Source organism: Stegostoma tigrinum, chromosome 32 (assembly GCF_030684315.1).
Source record: "Stegostoma tigrinum isolate sSteTig4 chromosome 32, sSteTig4.hap1, whole genome shotgun sequence".
Lineage (NCBI taxonomy): Eukaryota > Metazoa > Chordata > Chondrichthyes > Orectolobiformes > Stegostomatidae > Stegostoma > Stegostoma tigrinum.
The window spans coordinates 37,455,341-37,480,971 of record NC_081385.1 but is presented as its reverse complement, the minus strand read 5'-3'; the positions used below and the strand labels follow the sequence as shown (position 1 = coordinate 37,480,971).

The 25,631-nt window shown below is 44.9% G+C and overlaps 1 protein-coding gene across 2 annotated transcripts in view; it reads right to left on the bottom strand.

The window, feature by feature from the left end:
- Positions 1-25,083, bottom strand: part of LOC125467060 (homeobox protein BarH-like 2) — a 56,220-nt gene extending 31,137 nt beyond the window's left edge. For both annotated transcript variants that reach the window (XM_048562421.2, XM_048562422.2), the window contains exon 1: positions 24,892-25,083. In XM_048562421.2, the coding sequence (XP_048418378.1) occupies positions 24,892-25,057 (166 nt within the window). In that variant the 5' untranslated portion in view covers positions 25,058-25,083. The remainder of the gene's footprint in view (positions 1-24,891) is intronic.
- Positions 25,084-25,631: the final 548 nt, after the last annotated feature.

The window sequence follows — 25,631 nt, the reverse complement described above, 5'->3', positions numbered from 1 at the left end:
AAACTTTGGTTAGACCGCACTTGGAATACTGCATCCAGTTCTGGGCGCCCTATTATAGGAAAGATGTGGATGCTTTGGAGAGGGTTCAGAGGAGGTTTACCAGGATGCTGCCTGGACTGGAGGGCTTATCTTATGAAGAGAGGTTGACTGAGCTCGGTCTCTTTTCATTGGAGAAAAGGAGGAGGAGAGGGGACCTAATTGAGGTATACAAGATAATGAGAGGCATAGATAGAGTTGATAGCCAGAGACTATTTCCCAGGGCAGAAATGGCTAGCACGAGGGGTCATAGTTTTAAGCTGTTTGGAGGAAAGTATAGAGGGGATGTCAGAGGCAGGCTCTTTACGCAGAGAGTTGTGGGAGCATGGAATGCGTTGCCAGCAGCAGTTGTGGAAGCAAGGTCATTGGGGTCATTTAAGAGACTGCTGGACATGTATATGGTCACAGAAATTTGAGGGTGCATACATGAGGATCAATGGTCGGCACAACATTGTGGGCTGAAGGGCCTGTTCTGTGCTGTACTGTTCTATGTTCTATGTTCTAATATCATTTATTGTACAACCCTATCGGGTACATTAGTTGAATGTTATGACATCTCAAGTTCTTATCCAAGTGCTTTCCAAAGGTTGTGAGACTACTTACCTCAACTAGACACAGCTCTTTAGTGAAGGAAATCTGCTATCATTACTTGGTCTGGCCTGCAAATGAGTCTAGACTCTCAACAATGTGGGTGTCTTAACTGCCTTCTGGGGAATTAGGGACCTGCAATAAATGTTGGTCTAGCCAGAAATGCTCACATCCGATGTATGAATAAAAGTAATTTTAAAACTTGCTCATGTTCAAAGCTCAATCCAAATCTCCTCACCAAACTGTCGACTTTTTAAAGCTGAAGCTTTGTCTAAACTTCTCAATTGCATCTGGATTTGGGTTTATTTCCTGGCTCCATGTGAAAATGTTGCCGGCTACAATGTGAGAAATCCAGCAGCTTTCCACAAATCTACAGTTGAATCTAGAATCATAAAATCATACATTCCAGAAAAGATCCTTTGGTCCATTGCGTCTACACTGTCAAAAAGTAAATCTAACTCTATTCTTGTTCCACTTCCCAGCACTTGGCCCTGGTGTTGAATGTTATGACACTTCAAGTTCTCATCCAAGTACTTTCCAAAGGTTGTGAGACTACTTACCTCAACTACCCAACCAGACACTGCCTCTCGAGATTATCACCACCCTCTGGGTGAAAAAAATGTCTCCTCAAATCCCCTCTAAATCTCCTGACTTTCATTTCAAAATTACATTGTTGATTGTTCAACTGAATCCTGGATGCACTTGGAATGCTGTCCCTTAAGTACACTCCGGAGCCGATTCACTCCTATTTTTACTTTAACCAAGTAAAGTGTTATTTTGTTTTATTCATTAATGGGATGAGGGTGTTACTGGCTAGACAGCATTTATTGCCCATCCTTAATTACCCAGAGGGCAGTTCAGAGTCAACCACATTGCTGTGGGTCTGGAATCACATGTAGACCAGGTAAGGAAGGCAGTTTCCTTCCCTAAAGGACATCAGGGAACCAGATGGGTTTTTTCCCTGACTATCAGCAATAGATTCATGGTCATCATTAGATTCTTAATTCTAGATTTCTTTTAAATTGAATTCAAATTCCACCAACTGCTGTGGCAAGATTCAAACCCAGGTTCCAGGATATCATCTGGGTCTCTGCCTAAACAGTCCAGCAATAATACCACTAGGCCATTGCCTTCCCTGCTTCAAATAAGATCATTCAGCCCATTCACTAACTCTGCAAATAAGCATTATGACTGTGCCATTAGCACACCTTTTCACCATGGCACTGCGTATTGTTTCTATTCAAATAATCTTCTGATACCTCTCTCGAATGCCTCAGTTGAACTGACCTTCATCACATTTCCAGGCTGTGCATTCCAGACCTAAACCACTCATTGAGTGTAAGTTTTTTTTCTCACATAATATTTGCTACTTTTGCAAATCACTTTAAGTATGTTCCCTCTTATCCTCAATGTTTTTACAAGCGAGAACAGGTTCTCCCTGTCAAATTTGTATGGTTTATTCACAGATTTGAAAATCTCATTCAGATCTCCTCTCAGCCTTTTCCACTCCAAGAAAAAACAGTCATGCCTTCTTTAATCTATCCTCATTGCTCAAGTTTCTTACCCCTGGAACCATCATGGCAATCACTTCTGCACTCTCTCCAATGTATTCAAATGTTTCCTATTATGTGGCACCCACAAATGTACACAATACTCCAGCTAAGGTCACCCCCTTGCCCTGGTACTCCATTTCCCTTTAAGAAAGCCCAAGATTCTATGCAATTTACTAACTGCTTTCTCCAACTGTCCTGTCACCTTCAATAATTTGTGCAGGTATACACCCTGGTCCCCCTACGCCTGCATTCTCTTTCGAACTGTACTACTGTTTTATATTATATTTCAAGTTCTTCCAACCAAAGTGCAATATCTCACTGTTCTCTGCATTGAACATCATTTGCCACAAATCTGCTCACTCCACCAACTTGTCAGTATTCTCGTGGAGTTCTGCACTACCCTCCTCAAAGTTTACAATGCTTTCAAGTTTCACTTAAATCACAAAATTTGAAATTGTCCTCTGCACACCAAGGTCCAGATCATTCATATATATATAATGAAAAGCAGTGGCACCAATACCACTTTTTGAGAACTCTAATACAAATCCTTCTTCCTGGCTGAAAAACGTCCACTGACAATTACTCTGTTTCCTATCTCTCAGCCAATTTTGTATCTACATTCCTACTATCCCTTTAATTCCAAGATCTATAACTTTCCTCACAGTCCCTAATGTGACACTGTCTCAAACGCCTTCTGGAAATCCATGTATACCACATCAACAGTGTCATCCTCATACAGCCTTCTGTTACCTCCTCAAAAAACTCCAGCAAATTAGGCAAACATGGTTTCCCCTTTAGAATCCATGCTGGCTCTTCCTAACCGACCACATTTTTCCACTCTTAATTCTACCCCAAATAATTTTAGAAGCTTCCTCACCACTGAAGTTAACTTGACTGCTCAGCCTTTTGAATAAGGCTATAAGATCTGTAATTCTCCATCCTCTGGCAGCTCCCTGGTTCTAGTGTAGATTATTGCCAATGCTCCTGCAATTTTCACACTCATTTCCTTCAACTTCCATGAATTCATCTCATACAGTTCTGGTGTCTTGTCAACTTTCAGTAACCAATGCTGCCTGCTCATCACTTTTACACCCTTCTAATGTCAGAATTCCCTCCAATAATTGTAATCTGGGCAGCAATTTTCCTCCTTGATAATGCAAAATCATCATTTCATCCCTCAGCCATGTCTGTTGTCTCAATGTGTAAATTCCCTCTTTGTTCAAAATCCTTTTACCAACCTTTTATCACTGATCTGCTTAGGGAAGACTTTGGGATTCTCCTTCATGTTGAGCGCTAGTCCTTGCTCATAATCCCTCTTCACTTAGAGTTGTGGCATCAAAGAGGCCCAGCAAATTTAAAGTAAAAGGGAATCATGGGTCAGCCCTCAACTGATTGAAGTCATGGCTAGCACATAGGAAGTTGATTGTAGTTATTGTAGGCCAGTCATCTCAGTTCCAGGATATCACTGCAGTGTTCCTCAGTGTTCTAACCATCTTCATCTGCTTCATCAACGAACTTCCCTCCATCATAAAGTCAGAAGCAGGAATTTCACTGATGATTGTACAATGAAGGACCATTCACAACTTTTCAGATCCTGAAGCAGTTCATGTCCAAATGCAACAAAATATGAACAATAGAGATGACAAGGTGTAGAGCTGGATGAACACAGCAGGCCAAGCAGCATCAGAGGACCAAGAAAACTGATGTTTCGGCCCTTGACCCTTCTTCATTTTCTGAAGAAAAGTACAGCCTAGGCCTGAAACGTCAGATTTCCTGCTCCTCTGATGCTGCTTGGCTTGCTGTGTTCATCCAGCTCCACAGCTTGTTATCTCAGATTCTTCAGCATCTGCTGTTCCTACTATCTCTAAAATCTGAACAAAAGCCAGGTTTGTGCTGACAAGTGTCAAGTAACATACAGGCCACACAAGTGCTAGGAATTGGCCATTTCCGATAAGAGTGAACTTAACCATCATCCTTGGCATTTAATGACATTACCATCATTGAATTCCCCACTGCCGATATCTTAGGGATTACCATTGAACAGAAACTCAACTTGATTCATCGTACAAATACAGTGGCTCCAAGAGCAGGTCAGAGGCTAGGAATCCTGCAGCAAGTAAGTATCTGCCAACTCCCCAAAACCTGTTCAACATAAGGCACTAGTCAGGAATGTGATGGAATACTCTTCACTTGCCTGGATGGGTAAGCTCCAACAAAACTCAAGCAGCTTGACACCATCCAGGACAAAGCAGCCCCCGCTTGATTGTCACCATATCCACAAACATCCAATCCCTCCATCACCGACGCTCAGTAGCAGCATTGTGTACTGTCTACAAAATGCATTGCTGAAATTCACCAAAGATTCTCTCACAGCACCTTCCAAATCCCTGGCCACTTGTATCCAAAAGGACAAGGGGAGCAGATTCACGGGAATACCACCACCGGCAAACTCCCCCCAAGTCACTCACTCCTGGCTTGGAAATATATCACCATTCCTTCACTGTCATTGAATAAAAATCCTAGGAGTCCCTCTCTGATGGTATTTCAAGTTGACCTACATGAAATGCACTGTAGATGTTCAAGAGGGCAGCTTTCCACCACCTTCTCAACGGTAACTACAGATGGACAATAAATGCTGGCTAGCCAGTGATTCCCACATCTCCTTTAAAAAGGAGCTTTCGGGGTCAGCTTGAAGGCTTCCTCCACCCTCCTGGCATGCGCTTGCCATGTTGGATCTCAGTGTCGAGATTTTATTTGGAAGTCTCGTCAAACACATGGAAAGAGAGGCCAGCTCTATGTAGCTAATTAGCAGTGCCCAGCACTTGAACACTGGAAACGGTGGCTTGAGAGAGGTCACTGAAATTTATAAGCTGTTCCTGCTGAGGATTTGCAGGATTTTTCAAAGGCATTGCTTGTGTCATTCCTCAAGGGATGTGAAGTGTCTGCGGTACAATTGTCTGACTCACTGAAGAGGGAAGGCTACATTTAGCCCAAGAGCTTGGTGCCTGGTTTAAAGTCTGTCATAAAACATTCTGTTCCTCAAATGCTACACTGGTGGTGACACTGCTTTTGGCAAAGGCAATAATTGTTAATTTGCTGGTGAACACAAGCTGTTTACATGTACTGCGTGTAGAGATTGTAACGAGGTCAGCCGGGTAAACCTCATAGAAAATGAAATCCCTGATTGGGGCTGTTAACCTGGTCTAATGAGGCAGCTCCAGATATAAACAGGAGTGCCTGACACCTTAGTCACGTGGGTGTCTTTCCTGGTGCTGGCATGTTAATAAAGCTATTTGCACACCTGATGTTTTTATTGTGTCTCTTACCTGCACACAAACAACAAGGGGGCTGGGGAAGCTAAGCACTACTGCTGCATGGCAGTAACGTAGGGGTTTGGTAAAAATATATATAGATATATAAACAGTAGTGTCAGACATCCTGTTCATTCCAGCTCTGATGGAACCAAATCACTATCGAGGACTCTATGTGTGTAAATACTTGGTGACGGGAGTGGAGTTATTTTAGTGGTGATGAGAGAAAAGCATGGCCTTCAAGAAATTCATCCACAACTGTCACCTTTGAGTAGGGGAAAGCATTTCTGGTATCATGTTGTTATTCGAGAAGCTTGACTGCTTGATTCACTTCAATGCTGTTGAACACTGGGCCTGCTATGTGGAAAAAATGCATTATTTTTCCCAGAAAAATGATATTGGGGCAGATGTAAAGCAACTAATGATTCTTCTACAGCCTGTGGATCTACAGCTTTTTAGGTTGTTAGGAGCTTATCTTTCCCCAAGGCACCAGATATTGAAACCTTTCAAGAGTTGAAGGATTTAGTTAAGGAATATTATGAGCCCAAGCCTTCTCTAATTCTGAGAAACTATCAGTTTTACTCAGCAATTGGAGAACCAGGGGAATCTGTATTAGAATTTTGACTAGGTTAAGATAACTGGCAGAGGCGTGTGACTTTGGTTGAATCCTTTATGAGATGCCGAAAAACCATTTGGGATGTGGGATTAATGATGTAACTATGCAAAAGTGCCTACTAGCCAAAGCCTAACCGATCTTCAAGCAAGCACTACAACTGGCTTTGGGATTGGAAAATGCAGCAAGGGAGCATATGAGTTACAGGGTATTCCAATGGAAGTCCAACAGAGCTTAGGGAATACCACTTGAGTGGTGGCAAAAACATTGTCACACTCAAGACATATCCTGAACAGAGGGACTCTAGGTCAGCCCACAGCAAAATCCCAAACTAAGCCAAGCCTCGGCCAAATGGTTAATATTTTCTTCAGGATCCGGGCCAGCAAGCCAGTGGAGTTGCTGCTGGTATGTGTCTTGATGCAGCATTAAGAGTCCCACTGGACCTAAATTCAGTAAGAGAACTCATACACTGATATCCAGGAGAAAGCACACCCTGCAAAGTTCACCCACATCTGGTTAGCAACATCCAAATCAGAACCAATAAATAAATGTCTGGTTAAATGATCACCCGGTTCTAATGGAAGTTGATAATCGCGCCAAGACAGCAAGAACTGCAGATCCTGGAGTCAGAGTCAATACTATGTGGAGCTGGAGGAACACAGCAGGACAGGCAGAATCAGAGGAGCTGGAGGGTCAATGTTTAGGATCAGGACCCTTCATCAGGACTGATTAGAGGGAAGGGAACTGGGAACTAAAGAAAGGGAGTAGGGTGAGGCAGGGCATTGGTAGATGCGATGGCAGTAGGTGGATGCAGGTAGAGGTTAGTGGGGATTGGTAAGTGGGAAAGGTGGGCAGATAGGTGGGGAAGGTGATGGGCAGATTGTGTCAGGTCAAGGAGGTGGCTTTGAGAGCAAGTGTTGGACATGGGATGAGGCTGGGGCTGGGAAGCTATTGAAACTGGCGAATTCCACATTCAGCCCATCGGGCTGTAGACTCCCGAGGTGGAATATGAGATGTTGCTCCTCCAGTTTGCAGATAGCATCATTGTAGCACTGGTGGAGGCCCATGATGGACATGTCACCCAGGGAATGGGAGGGGAATTAAAATAATAACTGGAAGGTGTTGTTGATTATCATGTACAGAGCGCAGATTCTCCATGAGTCTGCACGGTCTCACTGATGTACAGGAGGCCACATTGGGTGCAACAGATACAGTAGACCAGGTTGGAGGATGTACAGGTGAACTCTTGTTGGATTTGGAAAGTTTGTCTTGGGTCTCTAAAGGAGGTAAGTAGAGAGGTATAGGGGCAGGTTTAGCACCTCCTGCAGTTGCAGGGGAAGGTGTTGGGTGTGGTGGAGTTGTTGGTGTGAGTGGAGTGGGCAAGGGAGTAACACCTCACATTTTGCCTCGGGAGCCTACATCCCGACGGCTTGAACACAGAATTCACCAGTTTCAAAATCTCCCCACCTCCAGCCTCATCCCATGTTCAACCCTCCTTATCATCCCCGCCTCCTTGACCTGACACAACTTGTCCATCGTCTCTCCCACCTATCTGCCCCACCCTCCCACTGACTAATCCCCACTAACCCCTACCTGCATCCTCCTGTTTCCATCACAACTACCTTCCCCCAGCCTCATCCCTCCTCCCTCTTTATTTCCCAGCTCCCTTCTCCCTCACCAGTCCTGATGAGGAGTCCCGACCAAAAACATCAACTCTCTTGTTCCTCTGATGCTGCCTGACCTGCTGTGTTCCTCCAGCTCCACACTGTGTTGATAATGGCACAGCCATTTAAGCGACCACAGAGGCAGTGTTTCACAAAATTCGCTCTGGACTCTAAGCTTTAAGTTTGCACAAGACCTCCGCTAGGCTGAGAACCTATACTGGGGAATCTTTATAGATTAAGGGTACAGCTTCGGTTCCAGGCTCTTATGAGAAGCAGTTGGTTCGGTCACCACTAATTGTAGACAAGGTCTCCGGCCCAAGCTTAATAGTGTGAAATTGGTTGAGAAAGATTCACCTTGATTGGCTTAATATTTTTGGAATAGAAAATGGCTGCCTGAGTGAAATCTTAATTAAATATTATGAGTTTTTCATGAAGATCTAGGGACTGTCAGAGCAGCCAAAGGCAACTTGCACATTGATCAGGAAGCAATTCCACGATTCTGCAAGACCCACCCAGTACTATTTGTCTTATGAGCAAAAATAGAGGCAGTAATCATGAGGCTGGAAAGTGAAGGAATCATCAAACCAATCCAATTTGCAGAATGGACAGCAGCAGTCATACTGATTTTGGAGCTCAGTGTGTCAGTTCATCTTTATGGGGATTTTGAATAAACAGTCAAACGTTTTGACTGAAAACAACAAATGCTGGAGATCACAGTGGGTCTGACAGTATCCACGGAGAGAGAGCAGTCTAATAACTCAAGTCTAGATGATTCTTCTCAGAGCTGAAGTGGTGTGGAGGGGACAGCATTTATGCTATACTTTGGGGGTAGTGGGTGTAGGATGCTGGTGGAGAAAAGATGTTAATAGTTCAGATTAAATGATTGGAATGTGAGAATGGCAGAACAATGGTGTGTCTCCTGCCAGACTTGTAAAACGCTTCTCTAGCTGGATAAATTCCCAATCCCTTGATAGAGGTTTCATACGCAAAGCTGATGGGGGTTTGTCCTTCATGAAGCTGGACATGAGCCATGCTACTTGCAATTGCAAATAAATGAGAATTTCCAAAAGTACACTACAGCTAATACCCAACAATATACAAGACTCCCATTTGGGATATCGAAGGCCTGTGTAGTTTTTCAGTGGGTGATGGAGAACATTCTACAAGGTCTACATTTATCTAAATGACATGCAATAAGAAGCACTTTCAGAACTTGAACATACTCCTCAGACGTTTCTCCCAGGCAGGTGTACGCCTTAGAAGAGAAAATTGGGGGTTCCATGCATCCCAATTGGCCAACTTGGGATACAGAGTTGATTAGACCAGATTATGCCAGTTGGAAGATAAGGTGAGGGCAATCAAAGTTGCCCCGGCTCCTGTGTCAATACGGAAGTTCCTTGGGCTGGCAAACTATCATAGAAAGTTAATACATAACTTAACCTCCATTCTGGTACATTTGCATCAACTCTCAAAAAAAGGATTAGCCTTGAAATGGTCTCATAACTGAGCCATAGCCTTCAAGGAAGTGAAGAAACAGCTATCATCCTCTAACATGTTGGCACGTTGTGATTCCAAGAGAGATCTGGTACTGACATGCGATGCCTTCCTGTATGGCATCAAGGTAGCATTAGCTCATATGTGGCCTAATGGATAGGAATGCCCAATAGAGTTTGCATCTAGGACTTTGGCTAATGCAGACTGTAAATATGTCCCGGTAGAGATGGAAGGTTTGGAGATCATATTTGGAGACAGGAAGTTTGACCACTACATTTGCAGATGAAAATTTGTAATAATAACAGACCTCAAACCTCTGCTAGGTCTACTTAAAGAGGACAAGGCAATGCTGCCCTTAACTTCAGGCCAAATTCAGCAATAGGCTGTAATATTAAGTGAGCACAGTTATAAGTTGGAACACCATCTGGAAGGCTAAGTACCGAATGCTGAAGCATTGAGCTGCCTCCTGCTAGCAGATACACCACTGTTGGTAACACCACTGGAAGAGTCTGCAACAGTTTTAAATTTTCTGGACACACTACCAGTCACAGCTGACAATATCAGACTTTGGGCACAGAAAGATCCAGTCCTGGCAAAACTGAAACAGCTGGTGGTGATTGGTGGATCCAGAGGGGTGTCACCACCAGAATTGCAATCTTTTTGGACTTGGAGTGACCAGGTAGCAGCAGAAGATTGCATAAAAAATGAGGAATGACGGTGCCGAGCGAAGGTCATTGCCAGACACTGGCTGAAGTCCACCAGGATCATCCAAAGGTTTCCAAAATGATGACATTGGTGAGAAGTTATGTCTGGTGGCCATGATGGGATGCTGACATAGGTCTGTTGGTGGGGTAATGCCTAGTGTGCTAACAAAAACTACTGTCAGTGGCTCACCCACATTCATTGGAATGGTGGGGTCCACCCTGGACTTGGTTAAACACTGAGTCTATGAAAGGACCTGTATAGTCAATGTTCTTTGTCATTATGGATGCCCACTCAAAATGGCCGTATATATACACAGGATTCATCCATCAAACAAAGGGACAATAGAAAAACTGCGTGACTCCCGGAAGTGCTGGTCACAGGTAACAGGCCGTCATTTACCAGCATGGATTTCAAGTATTTCTGAAGGTCGAATGGTATTTAACATATAAGGACAGTTTCTTACTATCCATTATTCAATGGTGGAAAGAGCCATTCAAACTTTGAAGGCAGGCATAAAGAAACAATTTATAGCTTCACTAAACCGTTCCATTTTCTTTTTGATTTTATAGGACCACTCCTTATGCATCTACAGGGATCACTCCAGCAGAGTTGCTCGTGGGGAAAAGACTATGCACTGGGTTAAATCTGATCTCCCCAGACAGGGTGGAGGAGTGAAATGGCATCAGGAACACAAATGCCAAACACAAGATCCTTTAAGGAAGACAGTTTACTTCAGGGGATGAAGTTTGGAGTAGGAGCCACTGGAATGGTAAGATGTCAGGACCCGTGATGGTACTGAACTAGCATGTGGATCATATGAAAGCTGCAAGCTCACAAATGGTGCTGGAGCAAAATGTTGCCTGGATCCTTGACTGCCTTTCTCACTGTCCCAGAACTTGTGAGCTGTCTCTCTCCATCAAGCTTTGAAGATACCTCAGAATCTGTGATGGACATGGGTGCCTGCCACAACCTCCACACTTTGCTGCCAGAAGAGAAGATGAATTTCTCCTGAGATACGCGGCACAAGAGGCAAGCTGCAGTGTGTTATATGTTGCCCATATCCGAGGCAGAGTCAGAGGAATCTGACCTGCTGCTAAAACTCCCCAGGAGGAGCTACATAAAAAGGAACTGCCCTATGTCCTCAGACTCAGAGGGAGAGGGATGTAGTGATTGTATTGAAGTCAACCAGGTGGAGCTCATAGAATATGAATTCCCTGATTGGAGCTGTTTACCTGGTTCAATCAGGGAACCTTGGCTGACAGATATAAACAGGAGTGTCAGAGGTTCTGTTCACTCTGACAGCTGGTTCTGAGGAAGCTGAATCAGTGTCAAGGGCTCTCCACATGTAAATAAAGGGTAACTTGATGATGGGATATCAGCTTCTGTGGAGTTATTTCACTGAGCACTGGCGATACTTGTGTGTGGAATCAAACATTGCTCCTGATTGTGGGAATGTCAGTGTATGATCAGGAATCTCTGTCCAATTCAATGTCTCCTGATCTTAAAGCGGCTAAAGACTTTGCGGAATACTGTGTTGGGCAAAAACAGGAGTAAATGGCAGCTCCCCAAGATGCTATGTTAACCAAGTTTAGAGACATTGTGAGCAAAGTGATTAGAGACAGAAAAAAAAAATCAGTTTAAGATTTCTTAGCGTCAAGACAATTTCAAGTTTGATTGCTGGGATGGCACTGTTAAGTCGTCTGCTAAGAAATGGGCTAATGTTGTGTGCAGAGGCACTCCTGTCATTACTTGGAGTCACAACTAGAGGAGAGCAGATTTCACACAAATATTCAACCAGAGCATTACCTGAAGCCACATATCATGAACCGCTGCTCTAGTCAGCACCATGAAAATGGTGTTAACATTGTAACAACAGGGCCAACACCCTGACAATACACAGAACACCAAGTCAACATGCCTGACACTGTGACAACATGCTTAACACCCTGACAATATGGGGAACACTGTGACAACACATCCAACACTATGACAACAGGCCCAATACTGTGGTGAATACCCAATAATCTGATAACATGGATCACTGTCACAACTCATCTGACATGTTCAAAACATCATAACACGCCCAACAGCCTAGCAACACTGTGACAATACATCCAACACTATGACAACATGCAAAACACCATGACAACATTCTCACCATAGTGAGAATTTATCAGCAAAACCTGGTGATGAAAAGACCATTGAAGTAACTCCATAGAGGCTGGTAAGCCATAACCAAATTGCTTTTTATTTTTACATGAGCAGTACATGACTACAGTGCAGTGTCATACAGAGTCAGATACCAGAGTGTCAGTATCTCTGATACTCACTCTTTTTAGGTCAACCAGGGCTCCCTGATGGAACCAGATGAACACCCCCAATCAGGGAGCTCACATTCCATGCTGTCCAGATGGTTGACCTTATTACAATCACTACATACCGCTCCTGCTGAGTCCCAGAACACAGACCTGTCCTTTTCTTGGAGATCATCCTGGGGAGTTTCAGCACTGGGTCAGGTTCCTCTGACTCGGCAGCCGATACAGGCGGCATGTAACAGAGGTTTGCTTCTTGTGCCTGCAGCACCTCAGTACACTTTCACTACCTTCTTTCAGCAAAGGCATTGAGGCAGCTACTTCCATTATGGCATTCTCTGATTGACAGGACATAACAACACTTGATGGAGATGGCGAATCCTCAGATTCTGGCAGCATTCCCAAAGGTTCCAAGGGGCAGGGCACATTTTTCTCCCGCACTGTTTGAGAATTTTCGGCTTTTGTATGGTCTATCTTCTTATTCAGGACCATCACACCTATCTGAACTTTACATGTCGCTGGGCCTGACCTCATTGTCAACCATGCCTGTTACCCATGTGGGGCAATTTCCGTGATCCTTACACGAAACTTTGTCCCTTATATCAAACTGTGTTTGCATTGGCGTTCCTGAAGCCATTTCACTCTCCTTCCCGAGATCCAGGAAGATCACACTTAACCTGGTGTGGAGTCTTCTACCCATTAGCAACTCTGTCAGTGTTGGCTGAGGGGTGGTCCTATAATCAAACAAGAACGGTAACAGCTTGGTATTTGTGAGGCTGTAGACTGTTTCTTCAATCCAACCTTCAAAGTTGCACTACTCTTTCTGCCAGCTTATTGGATGATGGGTGGGATGGACTTGTTATTTGTCAAATCCCATTCAACTTTAAGAAATAGCCAAATCCCCTGCAGGTAAATGATGGCTCATTATCTGTGACCAACATGTCCAGGATTCCATGTGTTGCAAAAGATATGAGCAGTTTTCTGGTCGTCTGCATAGCCGACATGCAACTGAGTTCAAGGTTTACCCGGCCATTCCCACAGACGTGGGGAAGCTACTGGCAGTAAATTTTATCCTTGTTGACACTCTGGGCACTGCCCCACTTCCCACTTCCCCTCTTCAAAGCTGAAATTCAGTTCATTTGAATCTTCACTTCACTGTTGTCTGCTAGCTGTAACTCCGAAGGAAGACAGGAGGGAGCCCAACACAACATTAGCACCTTCTTGTCAAGAGATGACTGAACGGTCAAATTTCACTTTGCCCTCACTTTTTGAAACATTTAATCTGCTCTCCTCATATGTTGCCAGAGGCTTGCGGCTATTTCGGTTTTCATTCGGGGTAAGCAGTGATGCTTTTCACAGTCAAATATCTTGCTGATACACATTATTTCACACATGAGACACTTTCAGTGGGTGAAATCTCATTCTTCTTGAGAGGCAGTGCTTTCAGGAGAGGAGGAAGCAAAACAACAACTTTCTTTTAAATAGTGCTTTTAACAATAACAATTTGCATTTAAATAGAGCCTATAATAACAACAACTTGTATTTAAGTAGAGCCTTCAACACAGTAAAATGTTTAAAGGTGCAGAATGATAATGTACAGGACATGAAATCATCATGAGCAGCATGAAACTCAATGCATCAGAACCCTGAAATCATGAATACTCAGGTGGGGAGTGGTTCAGCCAGTTTGACTCTGTGTGGCTCTGATCACCATCCCTCATCACAAACATGACCTGGAAAATGTCCAGTCTTTAAACAGCACTAGAACATTGACAATGCAGTCAGCTACACAAAGCCAAAGAAGGGAAATGGGATGCCATCTCCTCTTGGAATCAATTTACTTTCATGAGAAAACAAGTCCATTCTAACAGAATTAAATCTGAGCACATATTCTGCTTAGCACCTCTCACAGAGTCCCAAAGTGACGTGTGACAGTCTCTGCTCGGCCTGCTATCTGAGATCGCACTTATGAATGTGAATTTGTGAATGTGAATTTGGAACTGATCATCAGTTCCAATAAATGAAGTTCAAATGTAAACTGATTCCCAACTAATTTCAGCTGGTAAATTGTACTGCTCAAATGGGCACAGAGTTGGTTTACAAAGTACAGCGTCAGTGGCACTCAGGCATGGTCACAGAACAAATGAGCAACTGAATACCAGAAACATTTAGTGACACAACATCAGGGGACGTATTCCTGAGGAAAACGGCATTCTTTTCCAAGTCTGAGAGTTGAAGCTGTGTTGGCAGAGATTTCTGTCTCCTCCCTAACTCGACCATCTTCTGTCCCTCTCACAGTCATACAGCTGTACAGAATGAAAACAGACCCTATGGTCCGACTCATCCATGCCAACCAGATATCCTAAATTAATCTGGTCCCATTTGCCAGCATTTGGCCTTTATCCCACTAAGCCCTTCTTATTCAAGTACCCAACGAGGTGCGTTTTAAATGTTATAACTGCACCAGCCTCCACTGCTTCCTCTGGCAGCTCATTCCATACCTGCATCACCCTCTGCGTGTAAAAGTTGCCCCTTAGATCCCTTTTAAATGTTTCCCCTCTCACCTTAAACCTATGCCCTCTAGTTTGGACTCTGCTACTCTATCTATGGCCCTTATGATTTTGTAAACTTCTATATGGTGACCCCTCAGTCTTCGCGGCTCTCAGGAAAATAGCTCCAGCTTATTCAGCATCTCCATATAGCTCAAAGCTTCCAAAACTGGCAACATCCCTGTAAATCTTTTCCAAACCCTTTCAAGTTTCACAAAATCTTTCCTATAAGAGAGGCCAGATTTGCACACAGTAGTCCAATAGAGGCCTAACCAATGTGCTTATAGCCACAACACAACCTACTAACTCCTATGCTCAATACACTGACCAATAAAGTGTATACTGAGCATACCAAATGCCTCCCTCACTATCCCGTCTACTTGCAACTCTCCTTTCAAGGAACTATAAACCTGCACTCCAAGGTCGCTTTGTTCAGCAACACTTCCCAGGGCCTTACCATTAAATGTATAAGATCTGCGTTGATTTGACTTTCCTGAATGCAGCACTTCACATTTATCTAAGTTAAACTCCATTTGCCGCACCTCAGCCCATTGGCTGATCTGATCAAGGCCCCATTGTACTCTGAAGAAACCTTCTTCACTGTCAACTGCACCACCAACTTTGGTTTCATCCAAGTTTGTGTCATCTGCAAACTTACTAACCATATCTCCCATGTTCATTTATGTAAATGACAAAAAGCAGTGGGACCAGCACCAATTCTTATAGTACACCGCTGGTCACAGGCCTCCAGTCTGAAAAGCAACCCTTCACCACCACCCTCTGTCTTGTATCTTTGAGCCAGTCATATATCTGAATTGCTAGTTCTCCAAACAGTAGGAAGCCATCCAACCCATTGTGGATGTGCTGGCTCTTTGCTAGATCAACTCAGCTAGTCCCACCGCCACAGCCATTTCCCTGTAGCCCAGGAAATATTACTCTTCAGGTGTTGGTCCAACTCACTTTCGAATCTGTCTCCAGCTCACTCTTGGGCAGTGCAATCCAGATTCCAACTACTTGCTGAGGAAAACATGTATTCCTAATCTCACAATCGGTTCTCTTTGTATTCATATTTAATCAGTGTCCTCTAGTTCTTGGCCCTCTCACCAACTGAAACAATTTCTATCCATACATTCTTGTTCAGACTCCTTATGATTTTGTATACCTCAATCAAATCTCGTTTCAGCTGTCCATTCTCTGAGGAAACCAACCATATCTTCTCCAATCCATCCTCATAAATGAAATTCCTCAACCCCAGAACCAACCTCAGATTACTTTCTGCATCCTTCTCTAGATTGTTTCCAAAATGTCATGCTCAGAATTGAATATAATATTCCAATTAAGTTCAAACTAGTATTTTATAAAAGTTTATCATAATTTCTTTGCTTTTCTACTCTCCACTCTAAGTATAAAATCCAAGTTCCCATATGCCTTGTAGTCACTTTTTACATGTCATGCTATCCATGATGATTCATCCACATATACACCCAGCTACCTCTGCTTCTGCACTCCCTATAAAATTCTACCCTTTACATTATATTGCCTCCCTCTATTCTTCTATAAATGGATCAGTCTGCACTTCTCAGCGTTAATTTTAACCTGTCCTTTGTCAGCCCTTTGCACCAGCCAGTCTGTCCTGACAATATTTGAAAGGTACTCTTAATCAGCAAATTTTGAAACTCTGCCTGTTAGGATGTTGGAGGAGAAACTCTCACTACATTTAAGAAGCATTTGGATGTACAATTCTGATTTGAAGGCATTCAAAACTATGGGCCAAGTGCTGGAAAATGGGATAAGATTGATTAGGTGGTTGTTTTTGAGTGGCACAGAATCAAAGGCCCAAAAAGCCTTTTTCTCAAGTCAAATTCATTAAAAAGAAAATGAAAAGCAATGGTCCTAGGAACGATGGTTGGGAAACTCCACTAAAAACCTTCACCACCATGCAAAACAACAGTTCACCATCACTCTCTGCTTCTTGTGACACAACCAACTTTGTGTCCATGTTGTTATGGTTTCCTTTACAACCTTATGTAAATCACATCAACTGCAAGACCTTCATAAATCATCTCTGTTATCTCATCAAAAGAACTTAATTGAGTTAGTTAAATACAATTGACTTTTAACAGCTCCATGCTAACTTTCCTTAATTAATTTCTATCAGTTCAATTGATAGCTAATTTTTCATCCATGGAGTCAGGCCGACTGGATCACTATTGATGGTTTATCATTTGAGACTTTTTTGAATAAGGGTGCGATATTCAATTCGCATCTTCACTCTCCTGACACCATGTTTGTAACAGAGCAGGATTGGAAAATTATGGTCAGTGGCCTCTGCAATTTCTGTCCTTAATCTATCCTCAAGAGCATCCATTGGATCAAATTAACTTTAAACGGTAAACTTAACGTATAGTCAGCCTTGCTACTGCCAATTTACTTATAATTTTTAAAATTTTATGATAATTTTAGCAGCATTTCCTTCCTTAATAAAGACAGATGTAATGTATTAATTTGGTAGCTCAGTACAACTCTTGCCTTCAAGAGCAAACCACCTTTAATATCCCTAATAAGCTCCACATTTGTGCTCACTACCTTCTCATCCTATCCCTATCCTCTCACCTCCCCCTTAACTCCTTATTCTCTTTGTCCTCATTTTTTTCCCCCTCCTGTATCCATTCCCTCCTTCCTTTCCCACTACCCCACCATCACAATTACCCGTAGCTATGCAGGGAAACAAACAGGAGGGAGAACCTGGGAGTGCACCAAGAGCTCATGTAGCCCAGAGCATTGTCTCCATCTGAGATTGATTTATAGAGATATCTCATGTTGAGAATCACAGAACTGATCAAATCATACCACCAGTTAGATCCTGACCAGCAATAAGAATCAATGTTCAATTGCTAAGAATATTATCCACTCTCCATCAAATGTACTGCAGCAGCGTATTCTGCTCTGTCTGTCTGATGACTTGACAGGAGCCAAGCAAAGACAGGATATGGGAGCACAGATGTAAAGATAGTCAAAGCAAACAGCTGCAGAGGCTAACTGTAGTGCCACAGAACTCAGGGTTTCCAATTGTGCTACTGAGACAGTTTTATCCACGTCATTATCCTGTACAGCCGACGCTATCATCGACAGCATCTTAGAGCCATGACATTTGGAAGATTCCATGTCTCCTAATGAAGGCAAAATCTCACAATTACAACTCAGAAGTAACAGTGGAAAATTGCCCACAAAGTAGCATCAACAGAAATGAGCACAAGTGAGTGACCAGTGGGTAGGTATTACAGAGACAGTGTCTGGGCAATCCTGGCATCATACCTCTGTAAATACGTCATGGGCACTGCAAGCAACACATACCTTTTTTTTAAGGATGAGTTTCTTTTGGAACATTGTAGTTTCTGTTGGAAAATAGCCAGCAACATTCTAAATAATGACTGGCACGCAACTTCTAATTCTGTGCTAAAGTAGTGACTCCAAGAGCATTAAACTTGCTCTCTGTATTGTCTGGATTGGGAAGGGAAATTCATTCAGGTCATCCAGAGTTGGTGACTGTCAAGTGAAGCTGTTAAAATGTATGTATGTGATTTGTACATGTAATGCAAATGTGTGAGCTTTGCATATTCACAAATATGGAATGATGTGCAATGATTCCAGAAACCATTGTGCTCAGTTCCTGCTTTCTCAACAAATCCAATGCACAGCAACACTGTTTTCACCTTGGAATACACAATACTCTAAAGCAAAGTTAAACAAGAACACTCACAGAATGGGCACTGTTTGGAAAGGGTAAAACACATTATTGACAGTTTAGACATTGTTCAGAATCTGTGATGAGGCAAACATTGTGATCCATTCACTCAGCGATGGGCTCAGAATCTAAAATCTGCATGTGCAATCCCCTACCACATCGATTTGACACACTGTCCTCTCAGTGTTCACACAGCTCTTTTGTTTACAGCTATTTCCCTCCACTGAGTTGCTGGTGACTGTTTCCTAATGGACTGTACTAGCTCAATGCGGTGATCCAGAAGGGGGAGCAGCTGAAAATGCTAAATGCCTCAGGAATGCTGGCTTGGCACTGCCGCAATCACAATGACCATTTTGGTTCTGCCTGGGGCAATCAGATGCCAGCAGCTTTTCAACTGTTCATCTATCCTCAGAATTCTCCCGGGATTATGGAATCTGATCTGAGTTATACAGTCATAGAGATAAACAGCATGGAAACAGACCCTTCCGTCCTACTCGTCCGTGCCAAGCAGATATCCTAAATAAATATAGTCCTATATGCCACTATTTGGCTCATATCCCTCTAAATCCTTCCTACTCATATATCCATCCAGATGCCTTTTAAATAATGTAATCGTACCAGCCTCCACCACTTCCTTTGGCAGCTCATTCCATAAATCACCACCACCTTGTGTGTGAAAACATTGTCTCTTAGGTCCCTTTTATATCTTTTCGCTTTAATTTTAAACCTATGGTTCCTAATTTTGGACTTCCACCCTGGAGAAAAGACCTTGCCTATATACCCTATCCATGCTGCTCATGACTTATAAACCTCTGTATGGTCACTCCTCAGCCTCCAACACTCCAAGGAAAATAGCCCCAGTCTATTCAGCCTGTCCCTATAGCTTAAACCCTCCAACTCCGGCAACATCCTCACAAATCTTTTCTGAACCCTTTCAAGTTTCACAACATTCTTTCCATAGGAGGGAGGCCAGGATTGCATGGAATACTCCAAATGTGGCTGAACCAATATCCTGTACAGCCGCACATGATGTCCCAACTCCTGTACTCAATACATTGACCAATAAGAGCAAGCATACCAAACGCTTTCTTTACTATCCTACCCTGCAGCAACTCCACTTTCAAGGAACTATGAACCTGTACTCAAAAGTCTCTTTGTTCAGCAACACTCTCCAGGACCTTACCATTAAGTGTATAACTCCTGCCTTGATGTGCCTTTCTAAAATGCAGCACCTCACATTTATCTAAATTAAGCTCTGCCTGCCAATCTAAGTTCTTGGGGATTGTGGAATTTGGTCACAAATTTCATGTACTGTGGAATAAAATCCGAGAATCCCTGGGAATATGGAATGTTATCTAAATCTTGAAGATTGTGGAAACTGCCCTCGATCCAAATGATATTGTAACTGGATCCAGAATGCCCTGTGATTGCGGAATCCCATCCCAGACAGTAGGGATTAAGGGATCTGGTAATGCTCCCAGGGATTGTTGCATATGATCCTGGATTTTAGAATTTTGGAAACTGCTGCACAGCTCTAGAGTTTGTGGGATCCAATTCCAGAATTGAAAATTGTAGGGTCTGTCTCCAGGTTCCAGTGATTGGGGAACTTTCCTCAGATCCTGCGGATTTTTGAATAGGATCCCATGATCCCAGAAGTTGTGTTATCTGGTCTCAAATGCTGAGATTGTGGGAGCTAATTCTATCTGCACACAGTTTGCACTGCTCCAGGTTGTTTCAGGCACATTTCTCAAGACAAAGTGAGCAGTGTTGGGGGTCTCAGTGGCTCCTGGTGTTTTGGGTGGCCCAACAGTGAGATGCTGTAATTACAGAATGACAGGAATGCTGCAGAATAGGAGGTCATTGGGCCCACAGAACCAGACAGAAACTTGCAAGGAACAGACAGGCTCCAATTCTACGTTGCCCATGAGTAAAGCCAACCACCCTGGGAGGTGGCACAGGCTGACAGAGGGATGCTAGGGAATGAGTGTGAGAGCCTGGGTGAGACACCCAGATCTCCCTGTGGTGAATCTCCCACTTCTCCATTGTGAGACCATCAGTTGTACTCCAACAAAATGTCCAGCTCTCCACAGCGAAACCTAAACTAGAACATAGAACAGTACAGCACAGAACAGGCCCTTCAGCCCACAATGTTGTGCTGACCATTGATCCTCATGTATGCACCCTCAAATTTCTGTGACCATATGAATGTCCAGCAGTCTCTTAAATGACCCCAATGACCTTGCTTCCACACCTGCTGCTAGCAACGCATTCCATGCTCTCACAACTCTCTGTGTAAAGAACCCGCCTCTGACATCCCCTCTATACTTTCCACCAACCAGCTTAAAACTATGACCCCTCGTGCTAGCCATTTCTGCCCTGGGAAATAGTCTCTAGCTATCAACTCTATCTATGCCTCTCATTATCTTGTATACCTCAATTAGGTCCCCTCTCCTCCTCCTTTTCTCCAATGAAAAGAGACCGAGATCAGTCAACCTCTCTTCATAAGATAAGCCCTCCAGTCCAGGCAGCATCCTGGTAAACCTCCTCTGAACCCTCTCCAAAGCATCCACATCTTTCCTATAATACGGCGACCAGAACTGGACGCAGTATTCCAAGTGCGGTCTAACCAAAGTTTTATAGAGCTGCAACAAGATCTCACGACTCTTAAACTCAATCCCCCTGTTAATGAAAGCCAAAACACCATATGCTTTCTTAACAACCCTGTCCACTTGGGTGGCCATTTTAAGGGATCTATGTATCTGCACACCAAGATCCCTCTGTTCCTCCACACTGCCAAGCATCCTATCCTTAATCCTGTACTCAGCTTTCAAATTCGACCTTCCAAAATGCATCGCCTCGCATTCATCCAGGTTGAACTCCATCTGCCACCTCTCAGCCCATCTCTGCATCCTGTCAATGTCCCGCTGCAGCCTACAACAGCCCTCTATACTGTCAATGACACCTCCGACCTTTGTGTCGTCTGCAAACTTGCTGACCCATCCTTCAATCCCCTCATCCAAGTCATTAATAAAAATTACAAACAGTAGAGACCCAAGGACAGAGCCCTGTGGAACCCCACTCCCACTGACTTCCAGGCAGAATATTTTCCTTCTATTACCACTCGCTGTCTTCTGTTGGCCAGCCAATTCTGTATCCAAGCAGCTAAGTTCCCCTGTATCCCATTCCTCCTGACCTTCTGAATGAGCCTACCATGGGGAACCTTATCAAATGCCTTACTAAAGTCCATGTACACCACATCCACAGCTCAACCCTCATCAACTTTTCTAGTCACATCCTCAAAAAACTCGATAAGGTTTGTGAGGCATGACCTACCCCTCACAAAGCCGTGTTGATTGTATTTGATCAAGCCATGCTCTTCCAGATGGTCATAAATCCTATCCCTCAGAATCCTTTCTAACACCTTGCAGATGACAGACGTGAGACTTACTGGTCTGTAATTGCTGGGGATTTCCCTATTTCCTTTCTTGAAGAGAGGAATTACATTTGCCTCTCTCCAGTCCTCAGGTACGACTCCAGTGGAGAGCGAGGATGCAAAGATCTTCGCAAGTGGTGAAGCAATTGCATTTCTCGCTTCCCAAAGCAGCCGAGGACAAATCTGGTCTGGGCCTGGTGACTTGTCAATCTTAATGTTTGATAAAATTTTCAGCACATCAGCTTCCTCTATCTCTATCCATTCCAGCATGCACACCTGCTCTTCAAAGTTTTCATTCACTACAAAGTTCGTTTCTTTCGTAAAGACAGAAGCAAAAAACTCATTTAGGGTTTCCCCTACCTCCTCAGACTCCACACACAAGTTCCCTATGCTATCCCTGATCGGCCCTACTCTTTCTTTGACCATTCTCTTATTCCTCACATAAGTGTAAAATGCCTTTGTGTTTTCCCTGATTCCTTCTGCCAAGCCTTTCTCGTGCCCCCTCCTGGCTCTCCTCAGACCATTTTTGAGCTCCTTCATTGCCTGCGTGTAATCCTCTCTAGCTGAACTTGACCCTAGCTTCCTCCACCTTATGTAAGCTACCTTCTTCCTTTTTACAAGAAGCTCCACCGCTCTCGTCATCCAAGGTTCCTTTATCTTACCCCTTCTTGCCTGTCTCAGAGGGACAAATTTACTCATCACTTGCAACAACTGTTCCTTAAACAGTCTCCACATGTCTATAGTTCCCTTACCATGGAACAATTGCTCCCAGTCCATGCTTCCTAACTCATGTCTAACAACTCTCTCCAATTTAGCCCTCAACTGTCCCCAGTGAGGCCTTCAGCTTTCTTCCTCTTAGTGAAATCATCAGCTGTCCTCTACTGGGACCCTGATCTCTCCTTGTGAGACCCATCAGCTCACTACCAGGTGAGACCTCAGTTTTATAGTGTGAAACCCTAGCTCTTACCCTGCAAGACTCCCATGCTCCTCCGCCCAGTGGGGACTCCCAGCTGTGCTCAGTGAGGCCCCTCAGCTCCCCACTCCCCAACGGTGTGACTCACTTCCATGCTCCCACTCTCAAGACTCACTGGATGCTGCCACCCATCCAGTGGGACCATCAGCTTTTCCTCAGCGAGAGATCCCAGCTCTCACCCCCCTTTGAGACTTCCCAGCTCTCCCTGAGTGAATTCCCTGTGGTTTTAGCAGAATTCAGGCATTCGACTATCCGCACCTTCTCTGAAATTTCTCCAGGGTCCACACCTTGTTCACCAGAGAAAATGTTCACAGAGAGATGAAAGCAGAACCTCACAACAGTCAGAGCCCAAAGACTCCAGTAAGAGTCAGTGTGAATGCATGGGGCCCCCATCCCAGAGAGAGTCAGTGTGAATGGGACCCCTGTGGCACACTGATCCTCACTAGGGTTAGGATGTATGGGACCTGCATCGCAGTGACAGTCTGTGTGTGTGTGTGTGCGCGCGTGTGTGCGTGAGTGTGTGACCCATAGTCCAGTGACAGGCAGCGTTGGAGGGACCTCAATCCGAGTGAAGAGTTACTGAGTGAGTTTGGTGGAAGATTGTGCATTTTGTAAAGTTAGGTACAAGAATGTGCTTATTCGAGTTGACAAGGCCCTTCAGTGTGAGGAAGGATTTTAAAAAATTACACCTAACTTTGTCGAATATCCTTGATCCAGTGGATGGGGATTTCGTTCACTATCAGCTGCATAGTGAATATAAAACAGCTCCCGTGTTCACCGCTGGCCCTGGTCACAGACACACTGGTCTCCGGCGCGGGATGTCACTGCTAACGAGATCATTGCCCAGACCTCTTCCCTACTTTCTGATGTTAGTCCTGGTGATCTGGGGAGATCGCTACACAGCATTGGACAACCGCCCCCTGCACTGGTGGAACCGCGGGGAGAAAGCGAAACTTCATGAAGTTTGTATTCAGCCGCGGTCTGTGGTTTCGGGGACCCCTTCCCGGCACAGGAGCGTGGTCCCTTTTGCGAACTCTGACGGGGAAACAGAGAGGGGGTATGGGAGTAGGGAGAGGGATTGGTTAAGTGGGGAGGGAATGGGAGAAAGTTAGGGAATTGGGACAGCGAGGGCAGAGGGGAACGGAACAGGGGAGAGGGGAACGAGACAGGGGAGAGGGGAACGGGACAGGGCAGAGGGGAACGGGACAGGGCAGAGGGGAACGGGACAGGGCAGAGGGGAATTGGAACGGGTAGAGGGGACTGGGACGGGGCAGAGGGGACTGGGACGGGGGAGAGGGGAACGGGACAGGGGAGAGGGGAATTGGAAAGGGGAGAGGGGAACGGGACAGGGGAGAGGGGAACGGGACAGAGGAGAGGGGAATTGGAAAGGGCAGAGGGGAACGAGACAGGGGAGAGGGGACCGGGACAGGGGAGAGGGGACCGGGACAGGGGAGAGGGGAATTGGACAGGGGAGAGGGGAACGGGACAGGGGAGAGGGGAATTGGACAGGGGAACGGGACAGGGGAGAGGGGAACGGGACAGGGGAGAGGGGAATTGGAAAGGGGAGAGGGGAATTGGAAAGGGGAGAGGGGAATTGGAAAGGGGTGAGGGGAAATGGGACAGGGAAGAGGGGAATGGGGCAGGGGAGAGGGGAATGGGGCAGGGGAGAGGGGACTGGGACGGGGCAGAGGGGACTGGGACGGGGCAGAGGGGACTGGGACGGGGAGAAGGGAAAGGGACAGGGGACCGGGACAGGGCTGGGGGGAATGGGACAGGGAGAGGGGAATGGGACAGGGAGAGGATTGTGAAGGGGTGGAGAGAGCCTGGGGTGGTGGAGTAAGCCCACAGTCGGGGAGAATGTCAAGGGCACACGCTGAGACAGGGGAGCACTGACATTCAGATATAGAGTTCGTACCGGGACGGGAGTGCAGAGCCTGTGGACGTACGATGAAGCCGGGTCGGGAGCCCAGGTTCAGCTCTAGGTAACCGCGGGACTCCTTGGCCAGAATCTCCTCGATCAGGAAAGTCTTGTAGCGCCGACTCCCGGGGAAAGTGGGGTTCCGTTGGGCAGGAGGCTGCATGGTGACTCGCTGTAGGACACAGTGAGCTCAACTCCAACTCTCAGGCACTCACCCCGCCCGCAGCCGCTTATAAACCAGCGATAGTGATCTTGAAAAACACCGAGAAACAGGCGGCCCGTCAATCAGCCGCTTCCTACAGCCTGGGGCCAGGCACAGGCAGGGGAGGAGTTCCCACAGTAGGGGAGAGAGAATGGGGTTCAGAAAAATAAGGTCAGGGACTGGGATCCCAGACAATGATACACACCTCTGTCTGCGTCTGCTTCTCCAGCCTCCTGGCCTTTAGTCCGGACAATCCAGGCAGAGAGCTCCCAGCTCTTGTGGCATCAATATGAGAGTCACCAAGGAATCCAATGGGAAAATTCAGGAGAAAACTCTTTATCCGAGACGGTGTTAGAATGGGGAACTCACACAAACAATATTTGAAGTGAATGTTATCAATGTGTGGCAGAGGCAGCTGCAGTAAGCCTTTAAGGCAGAGAGAAGGGTTTACCACTGTGCGTTTAGATCAGGAAAGGTGAGAGAAGGCTCAAGTGGAGCACACATCACTCAGCAAGAACTGGTTGGCATGAAAGGC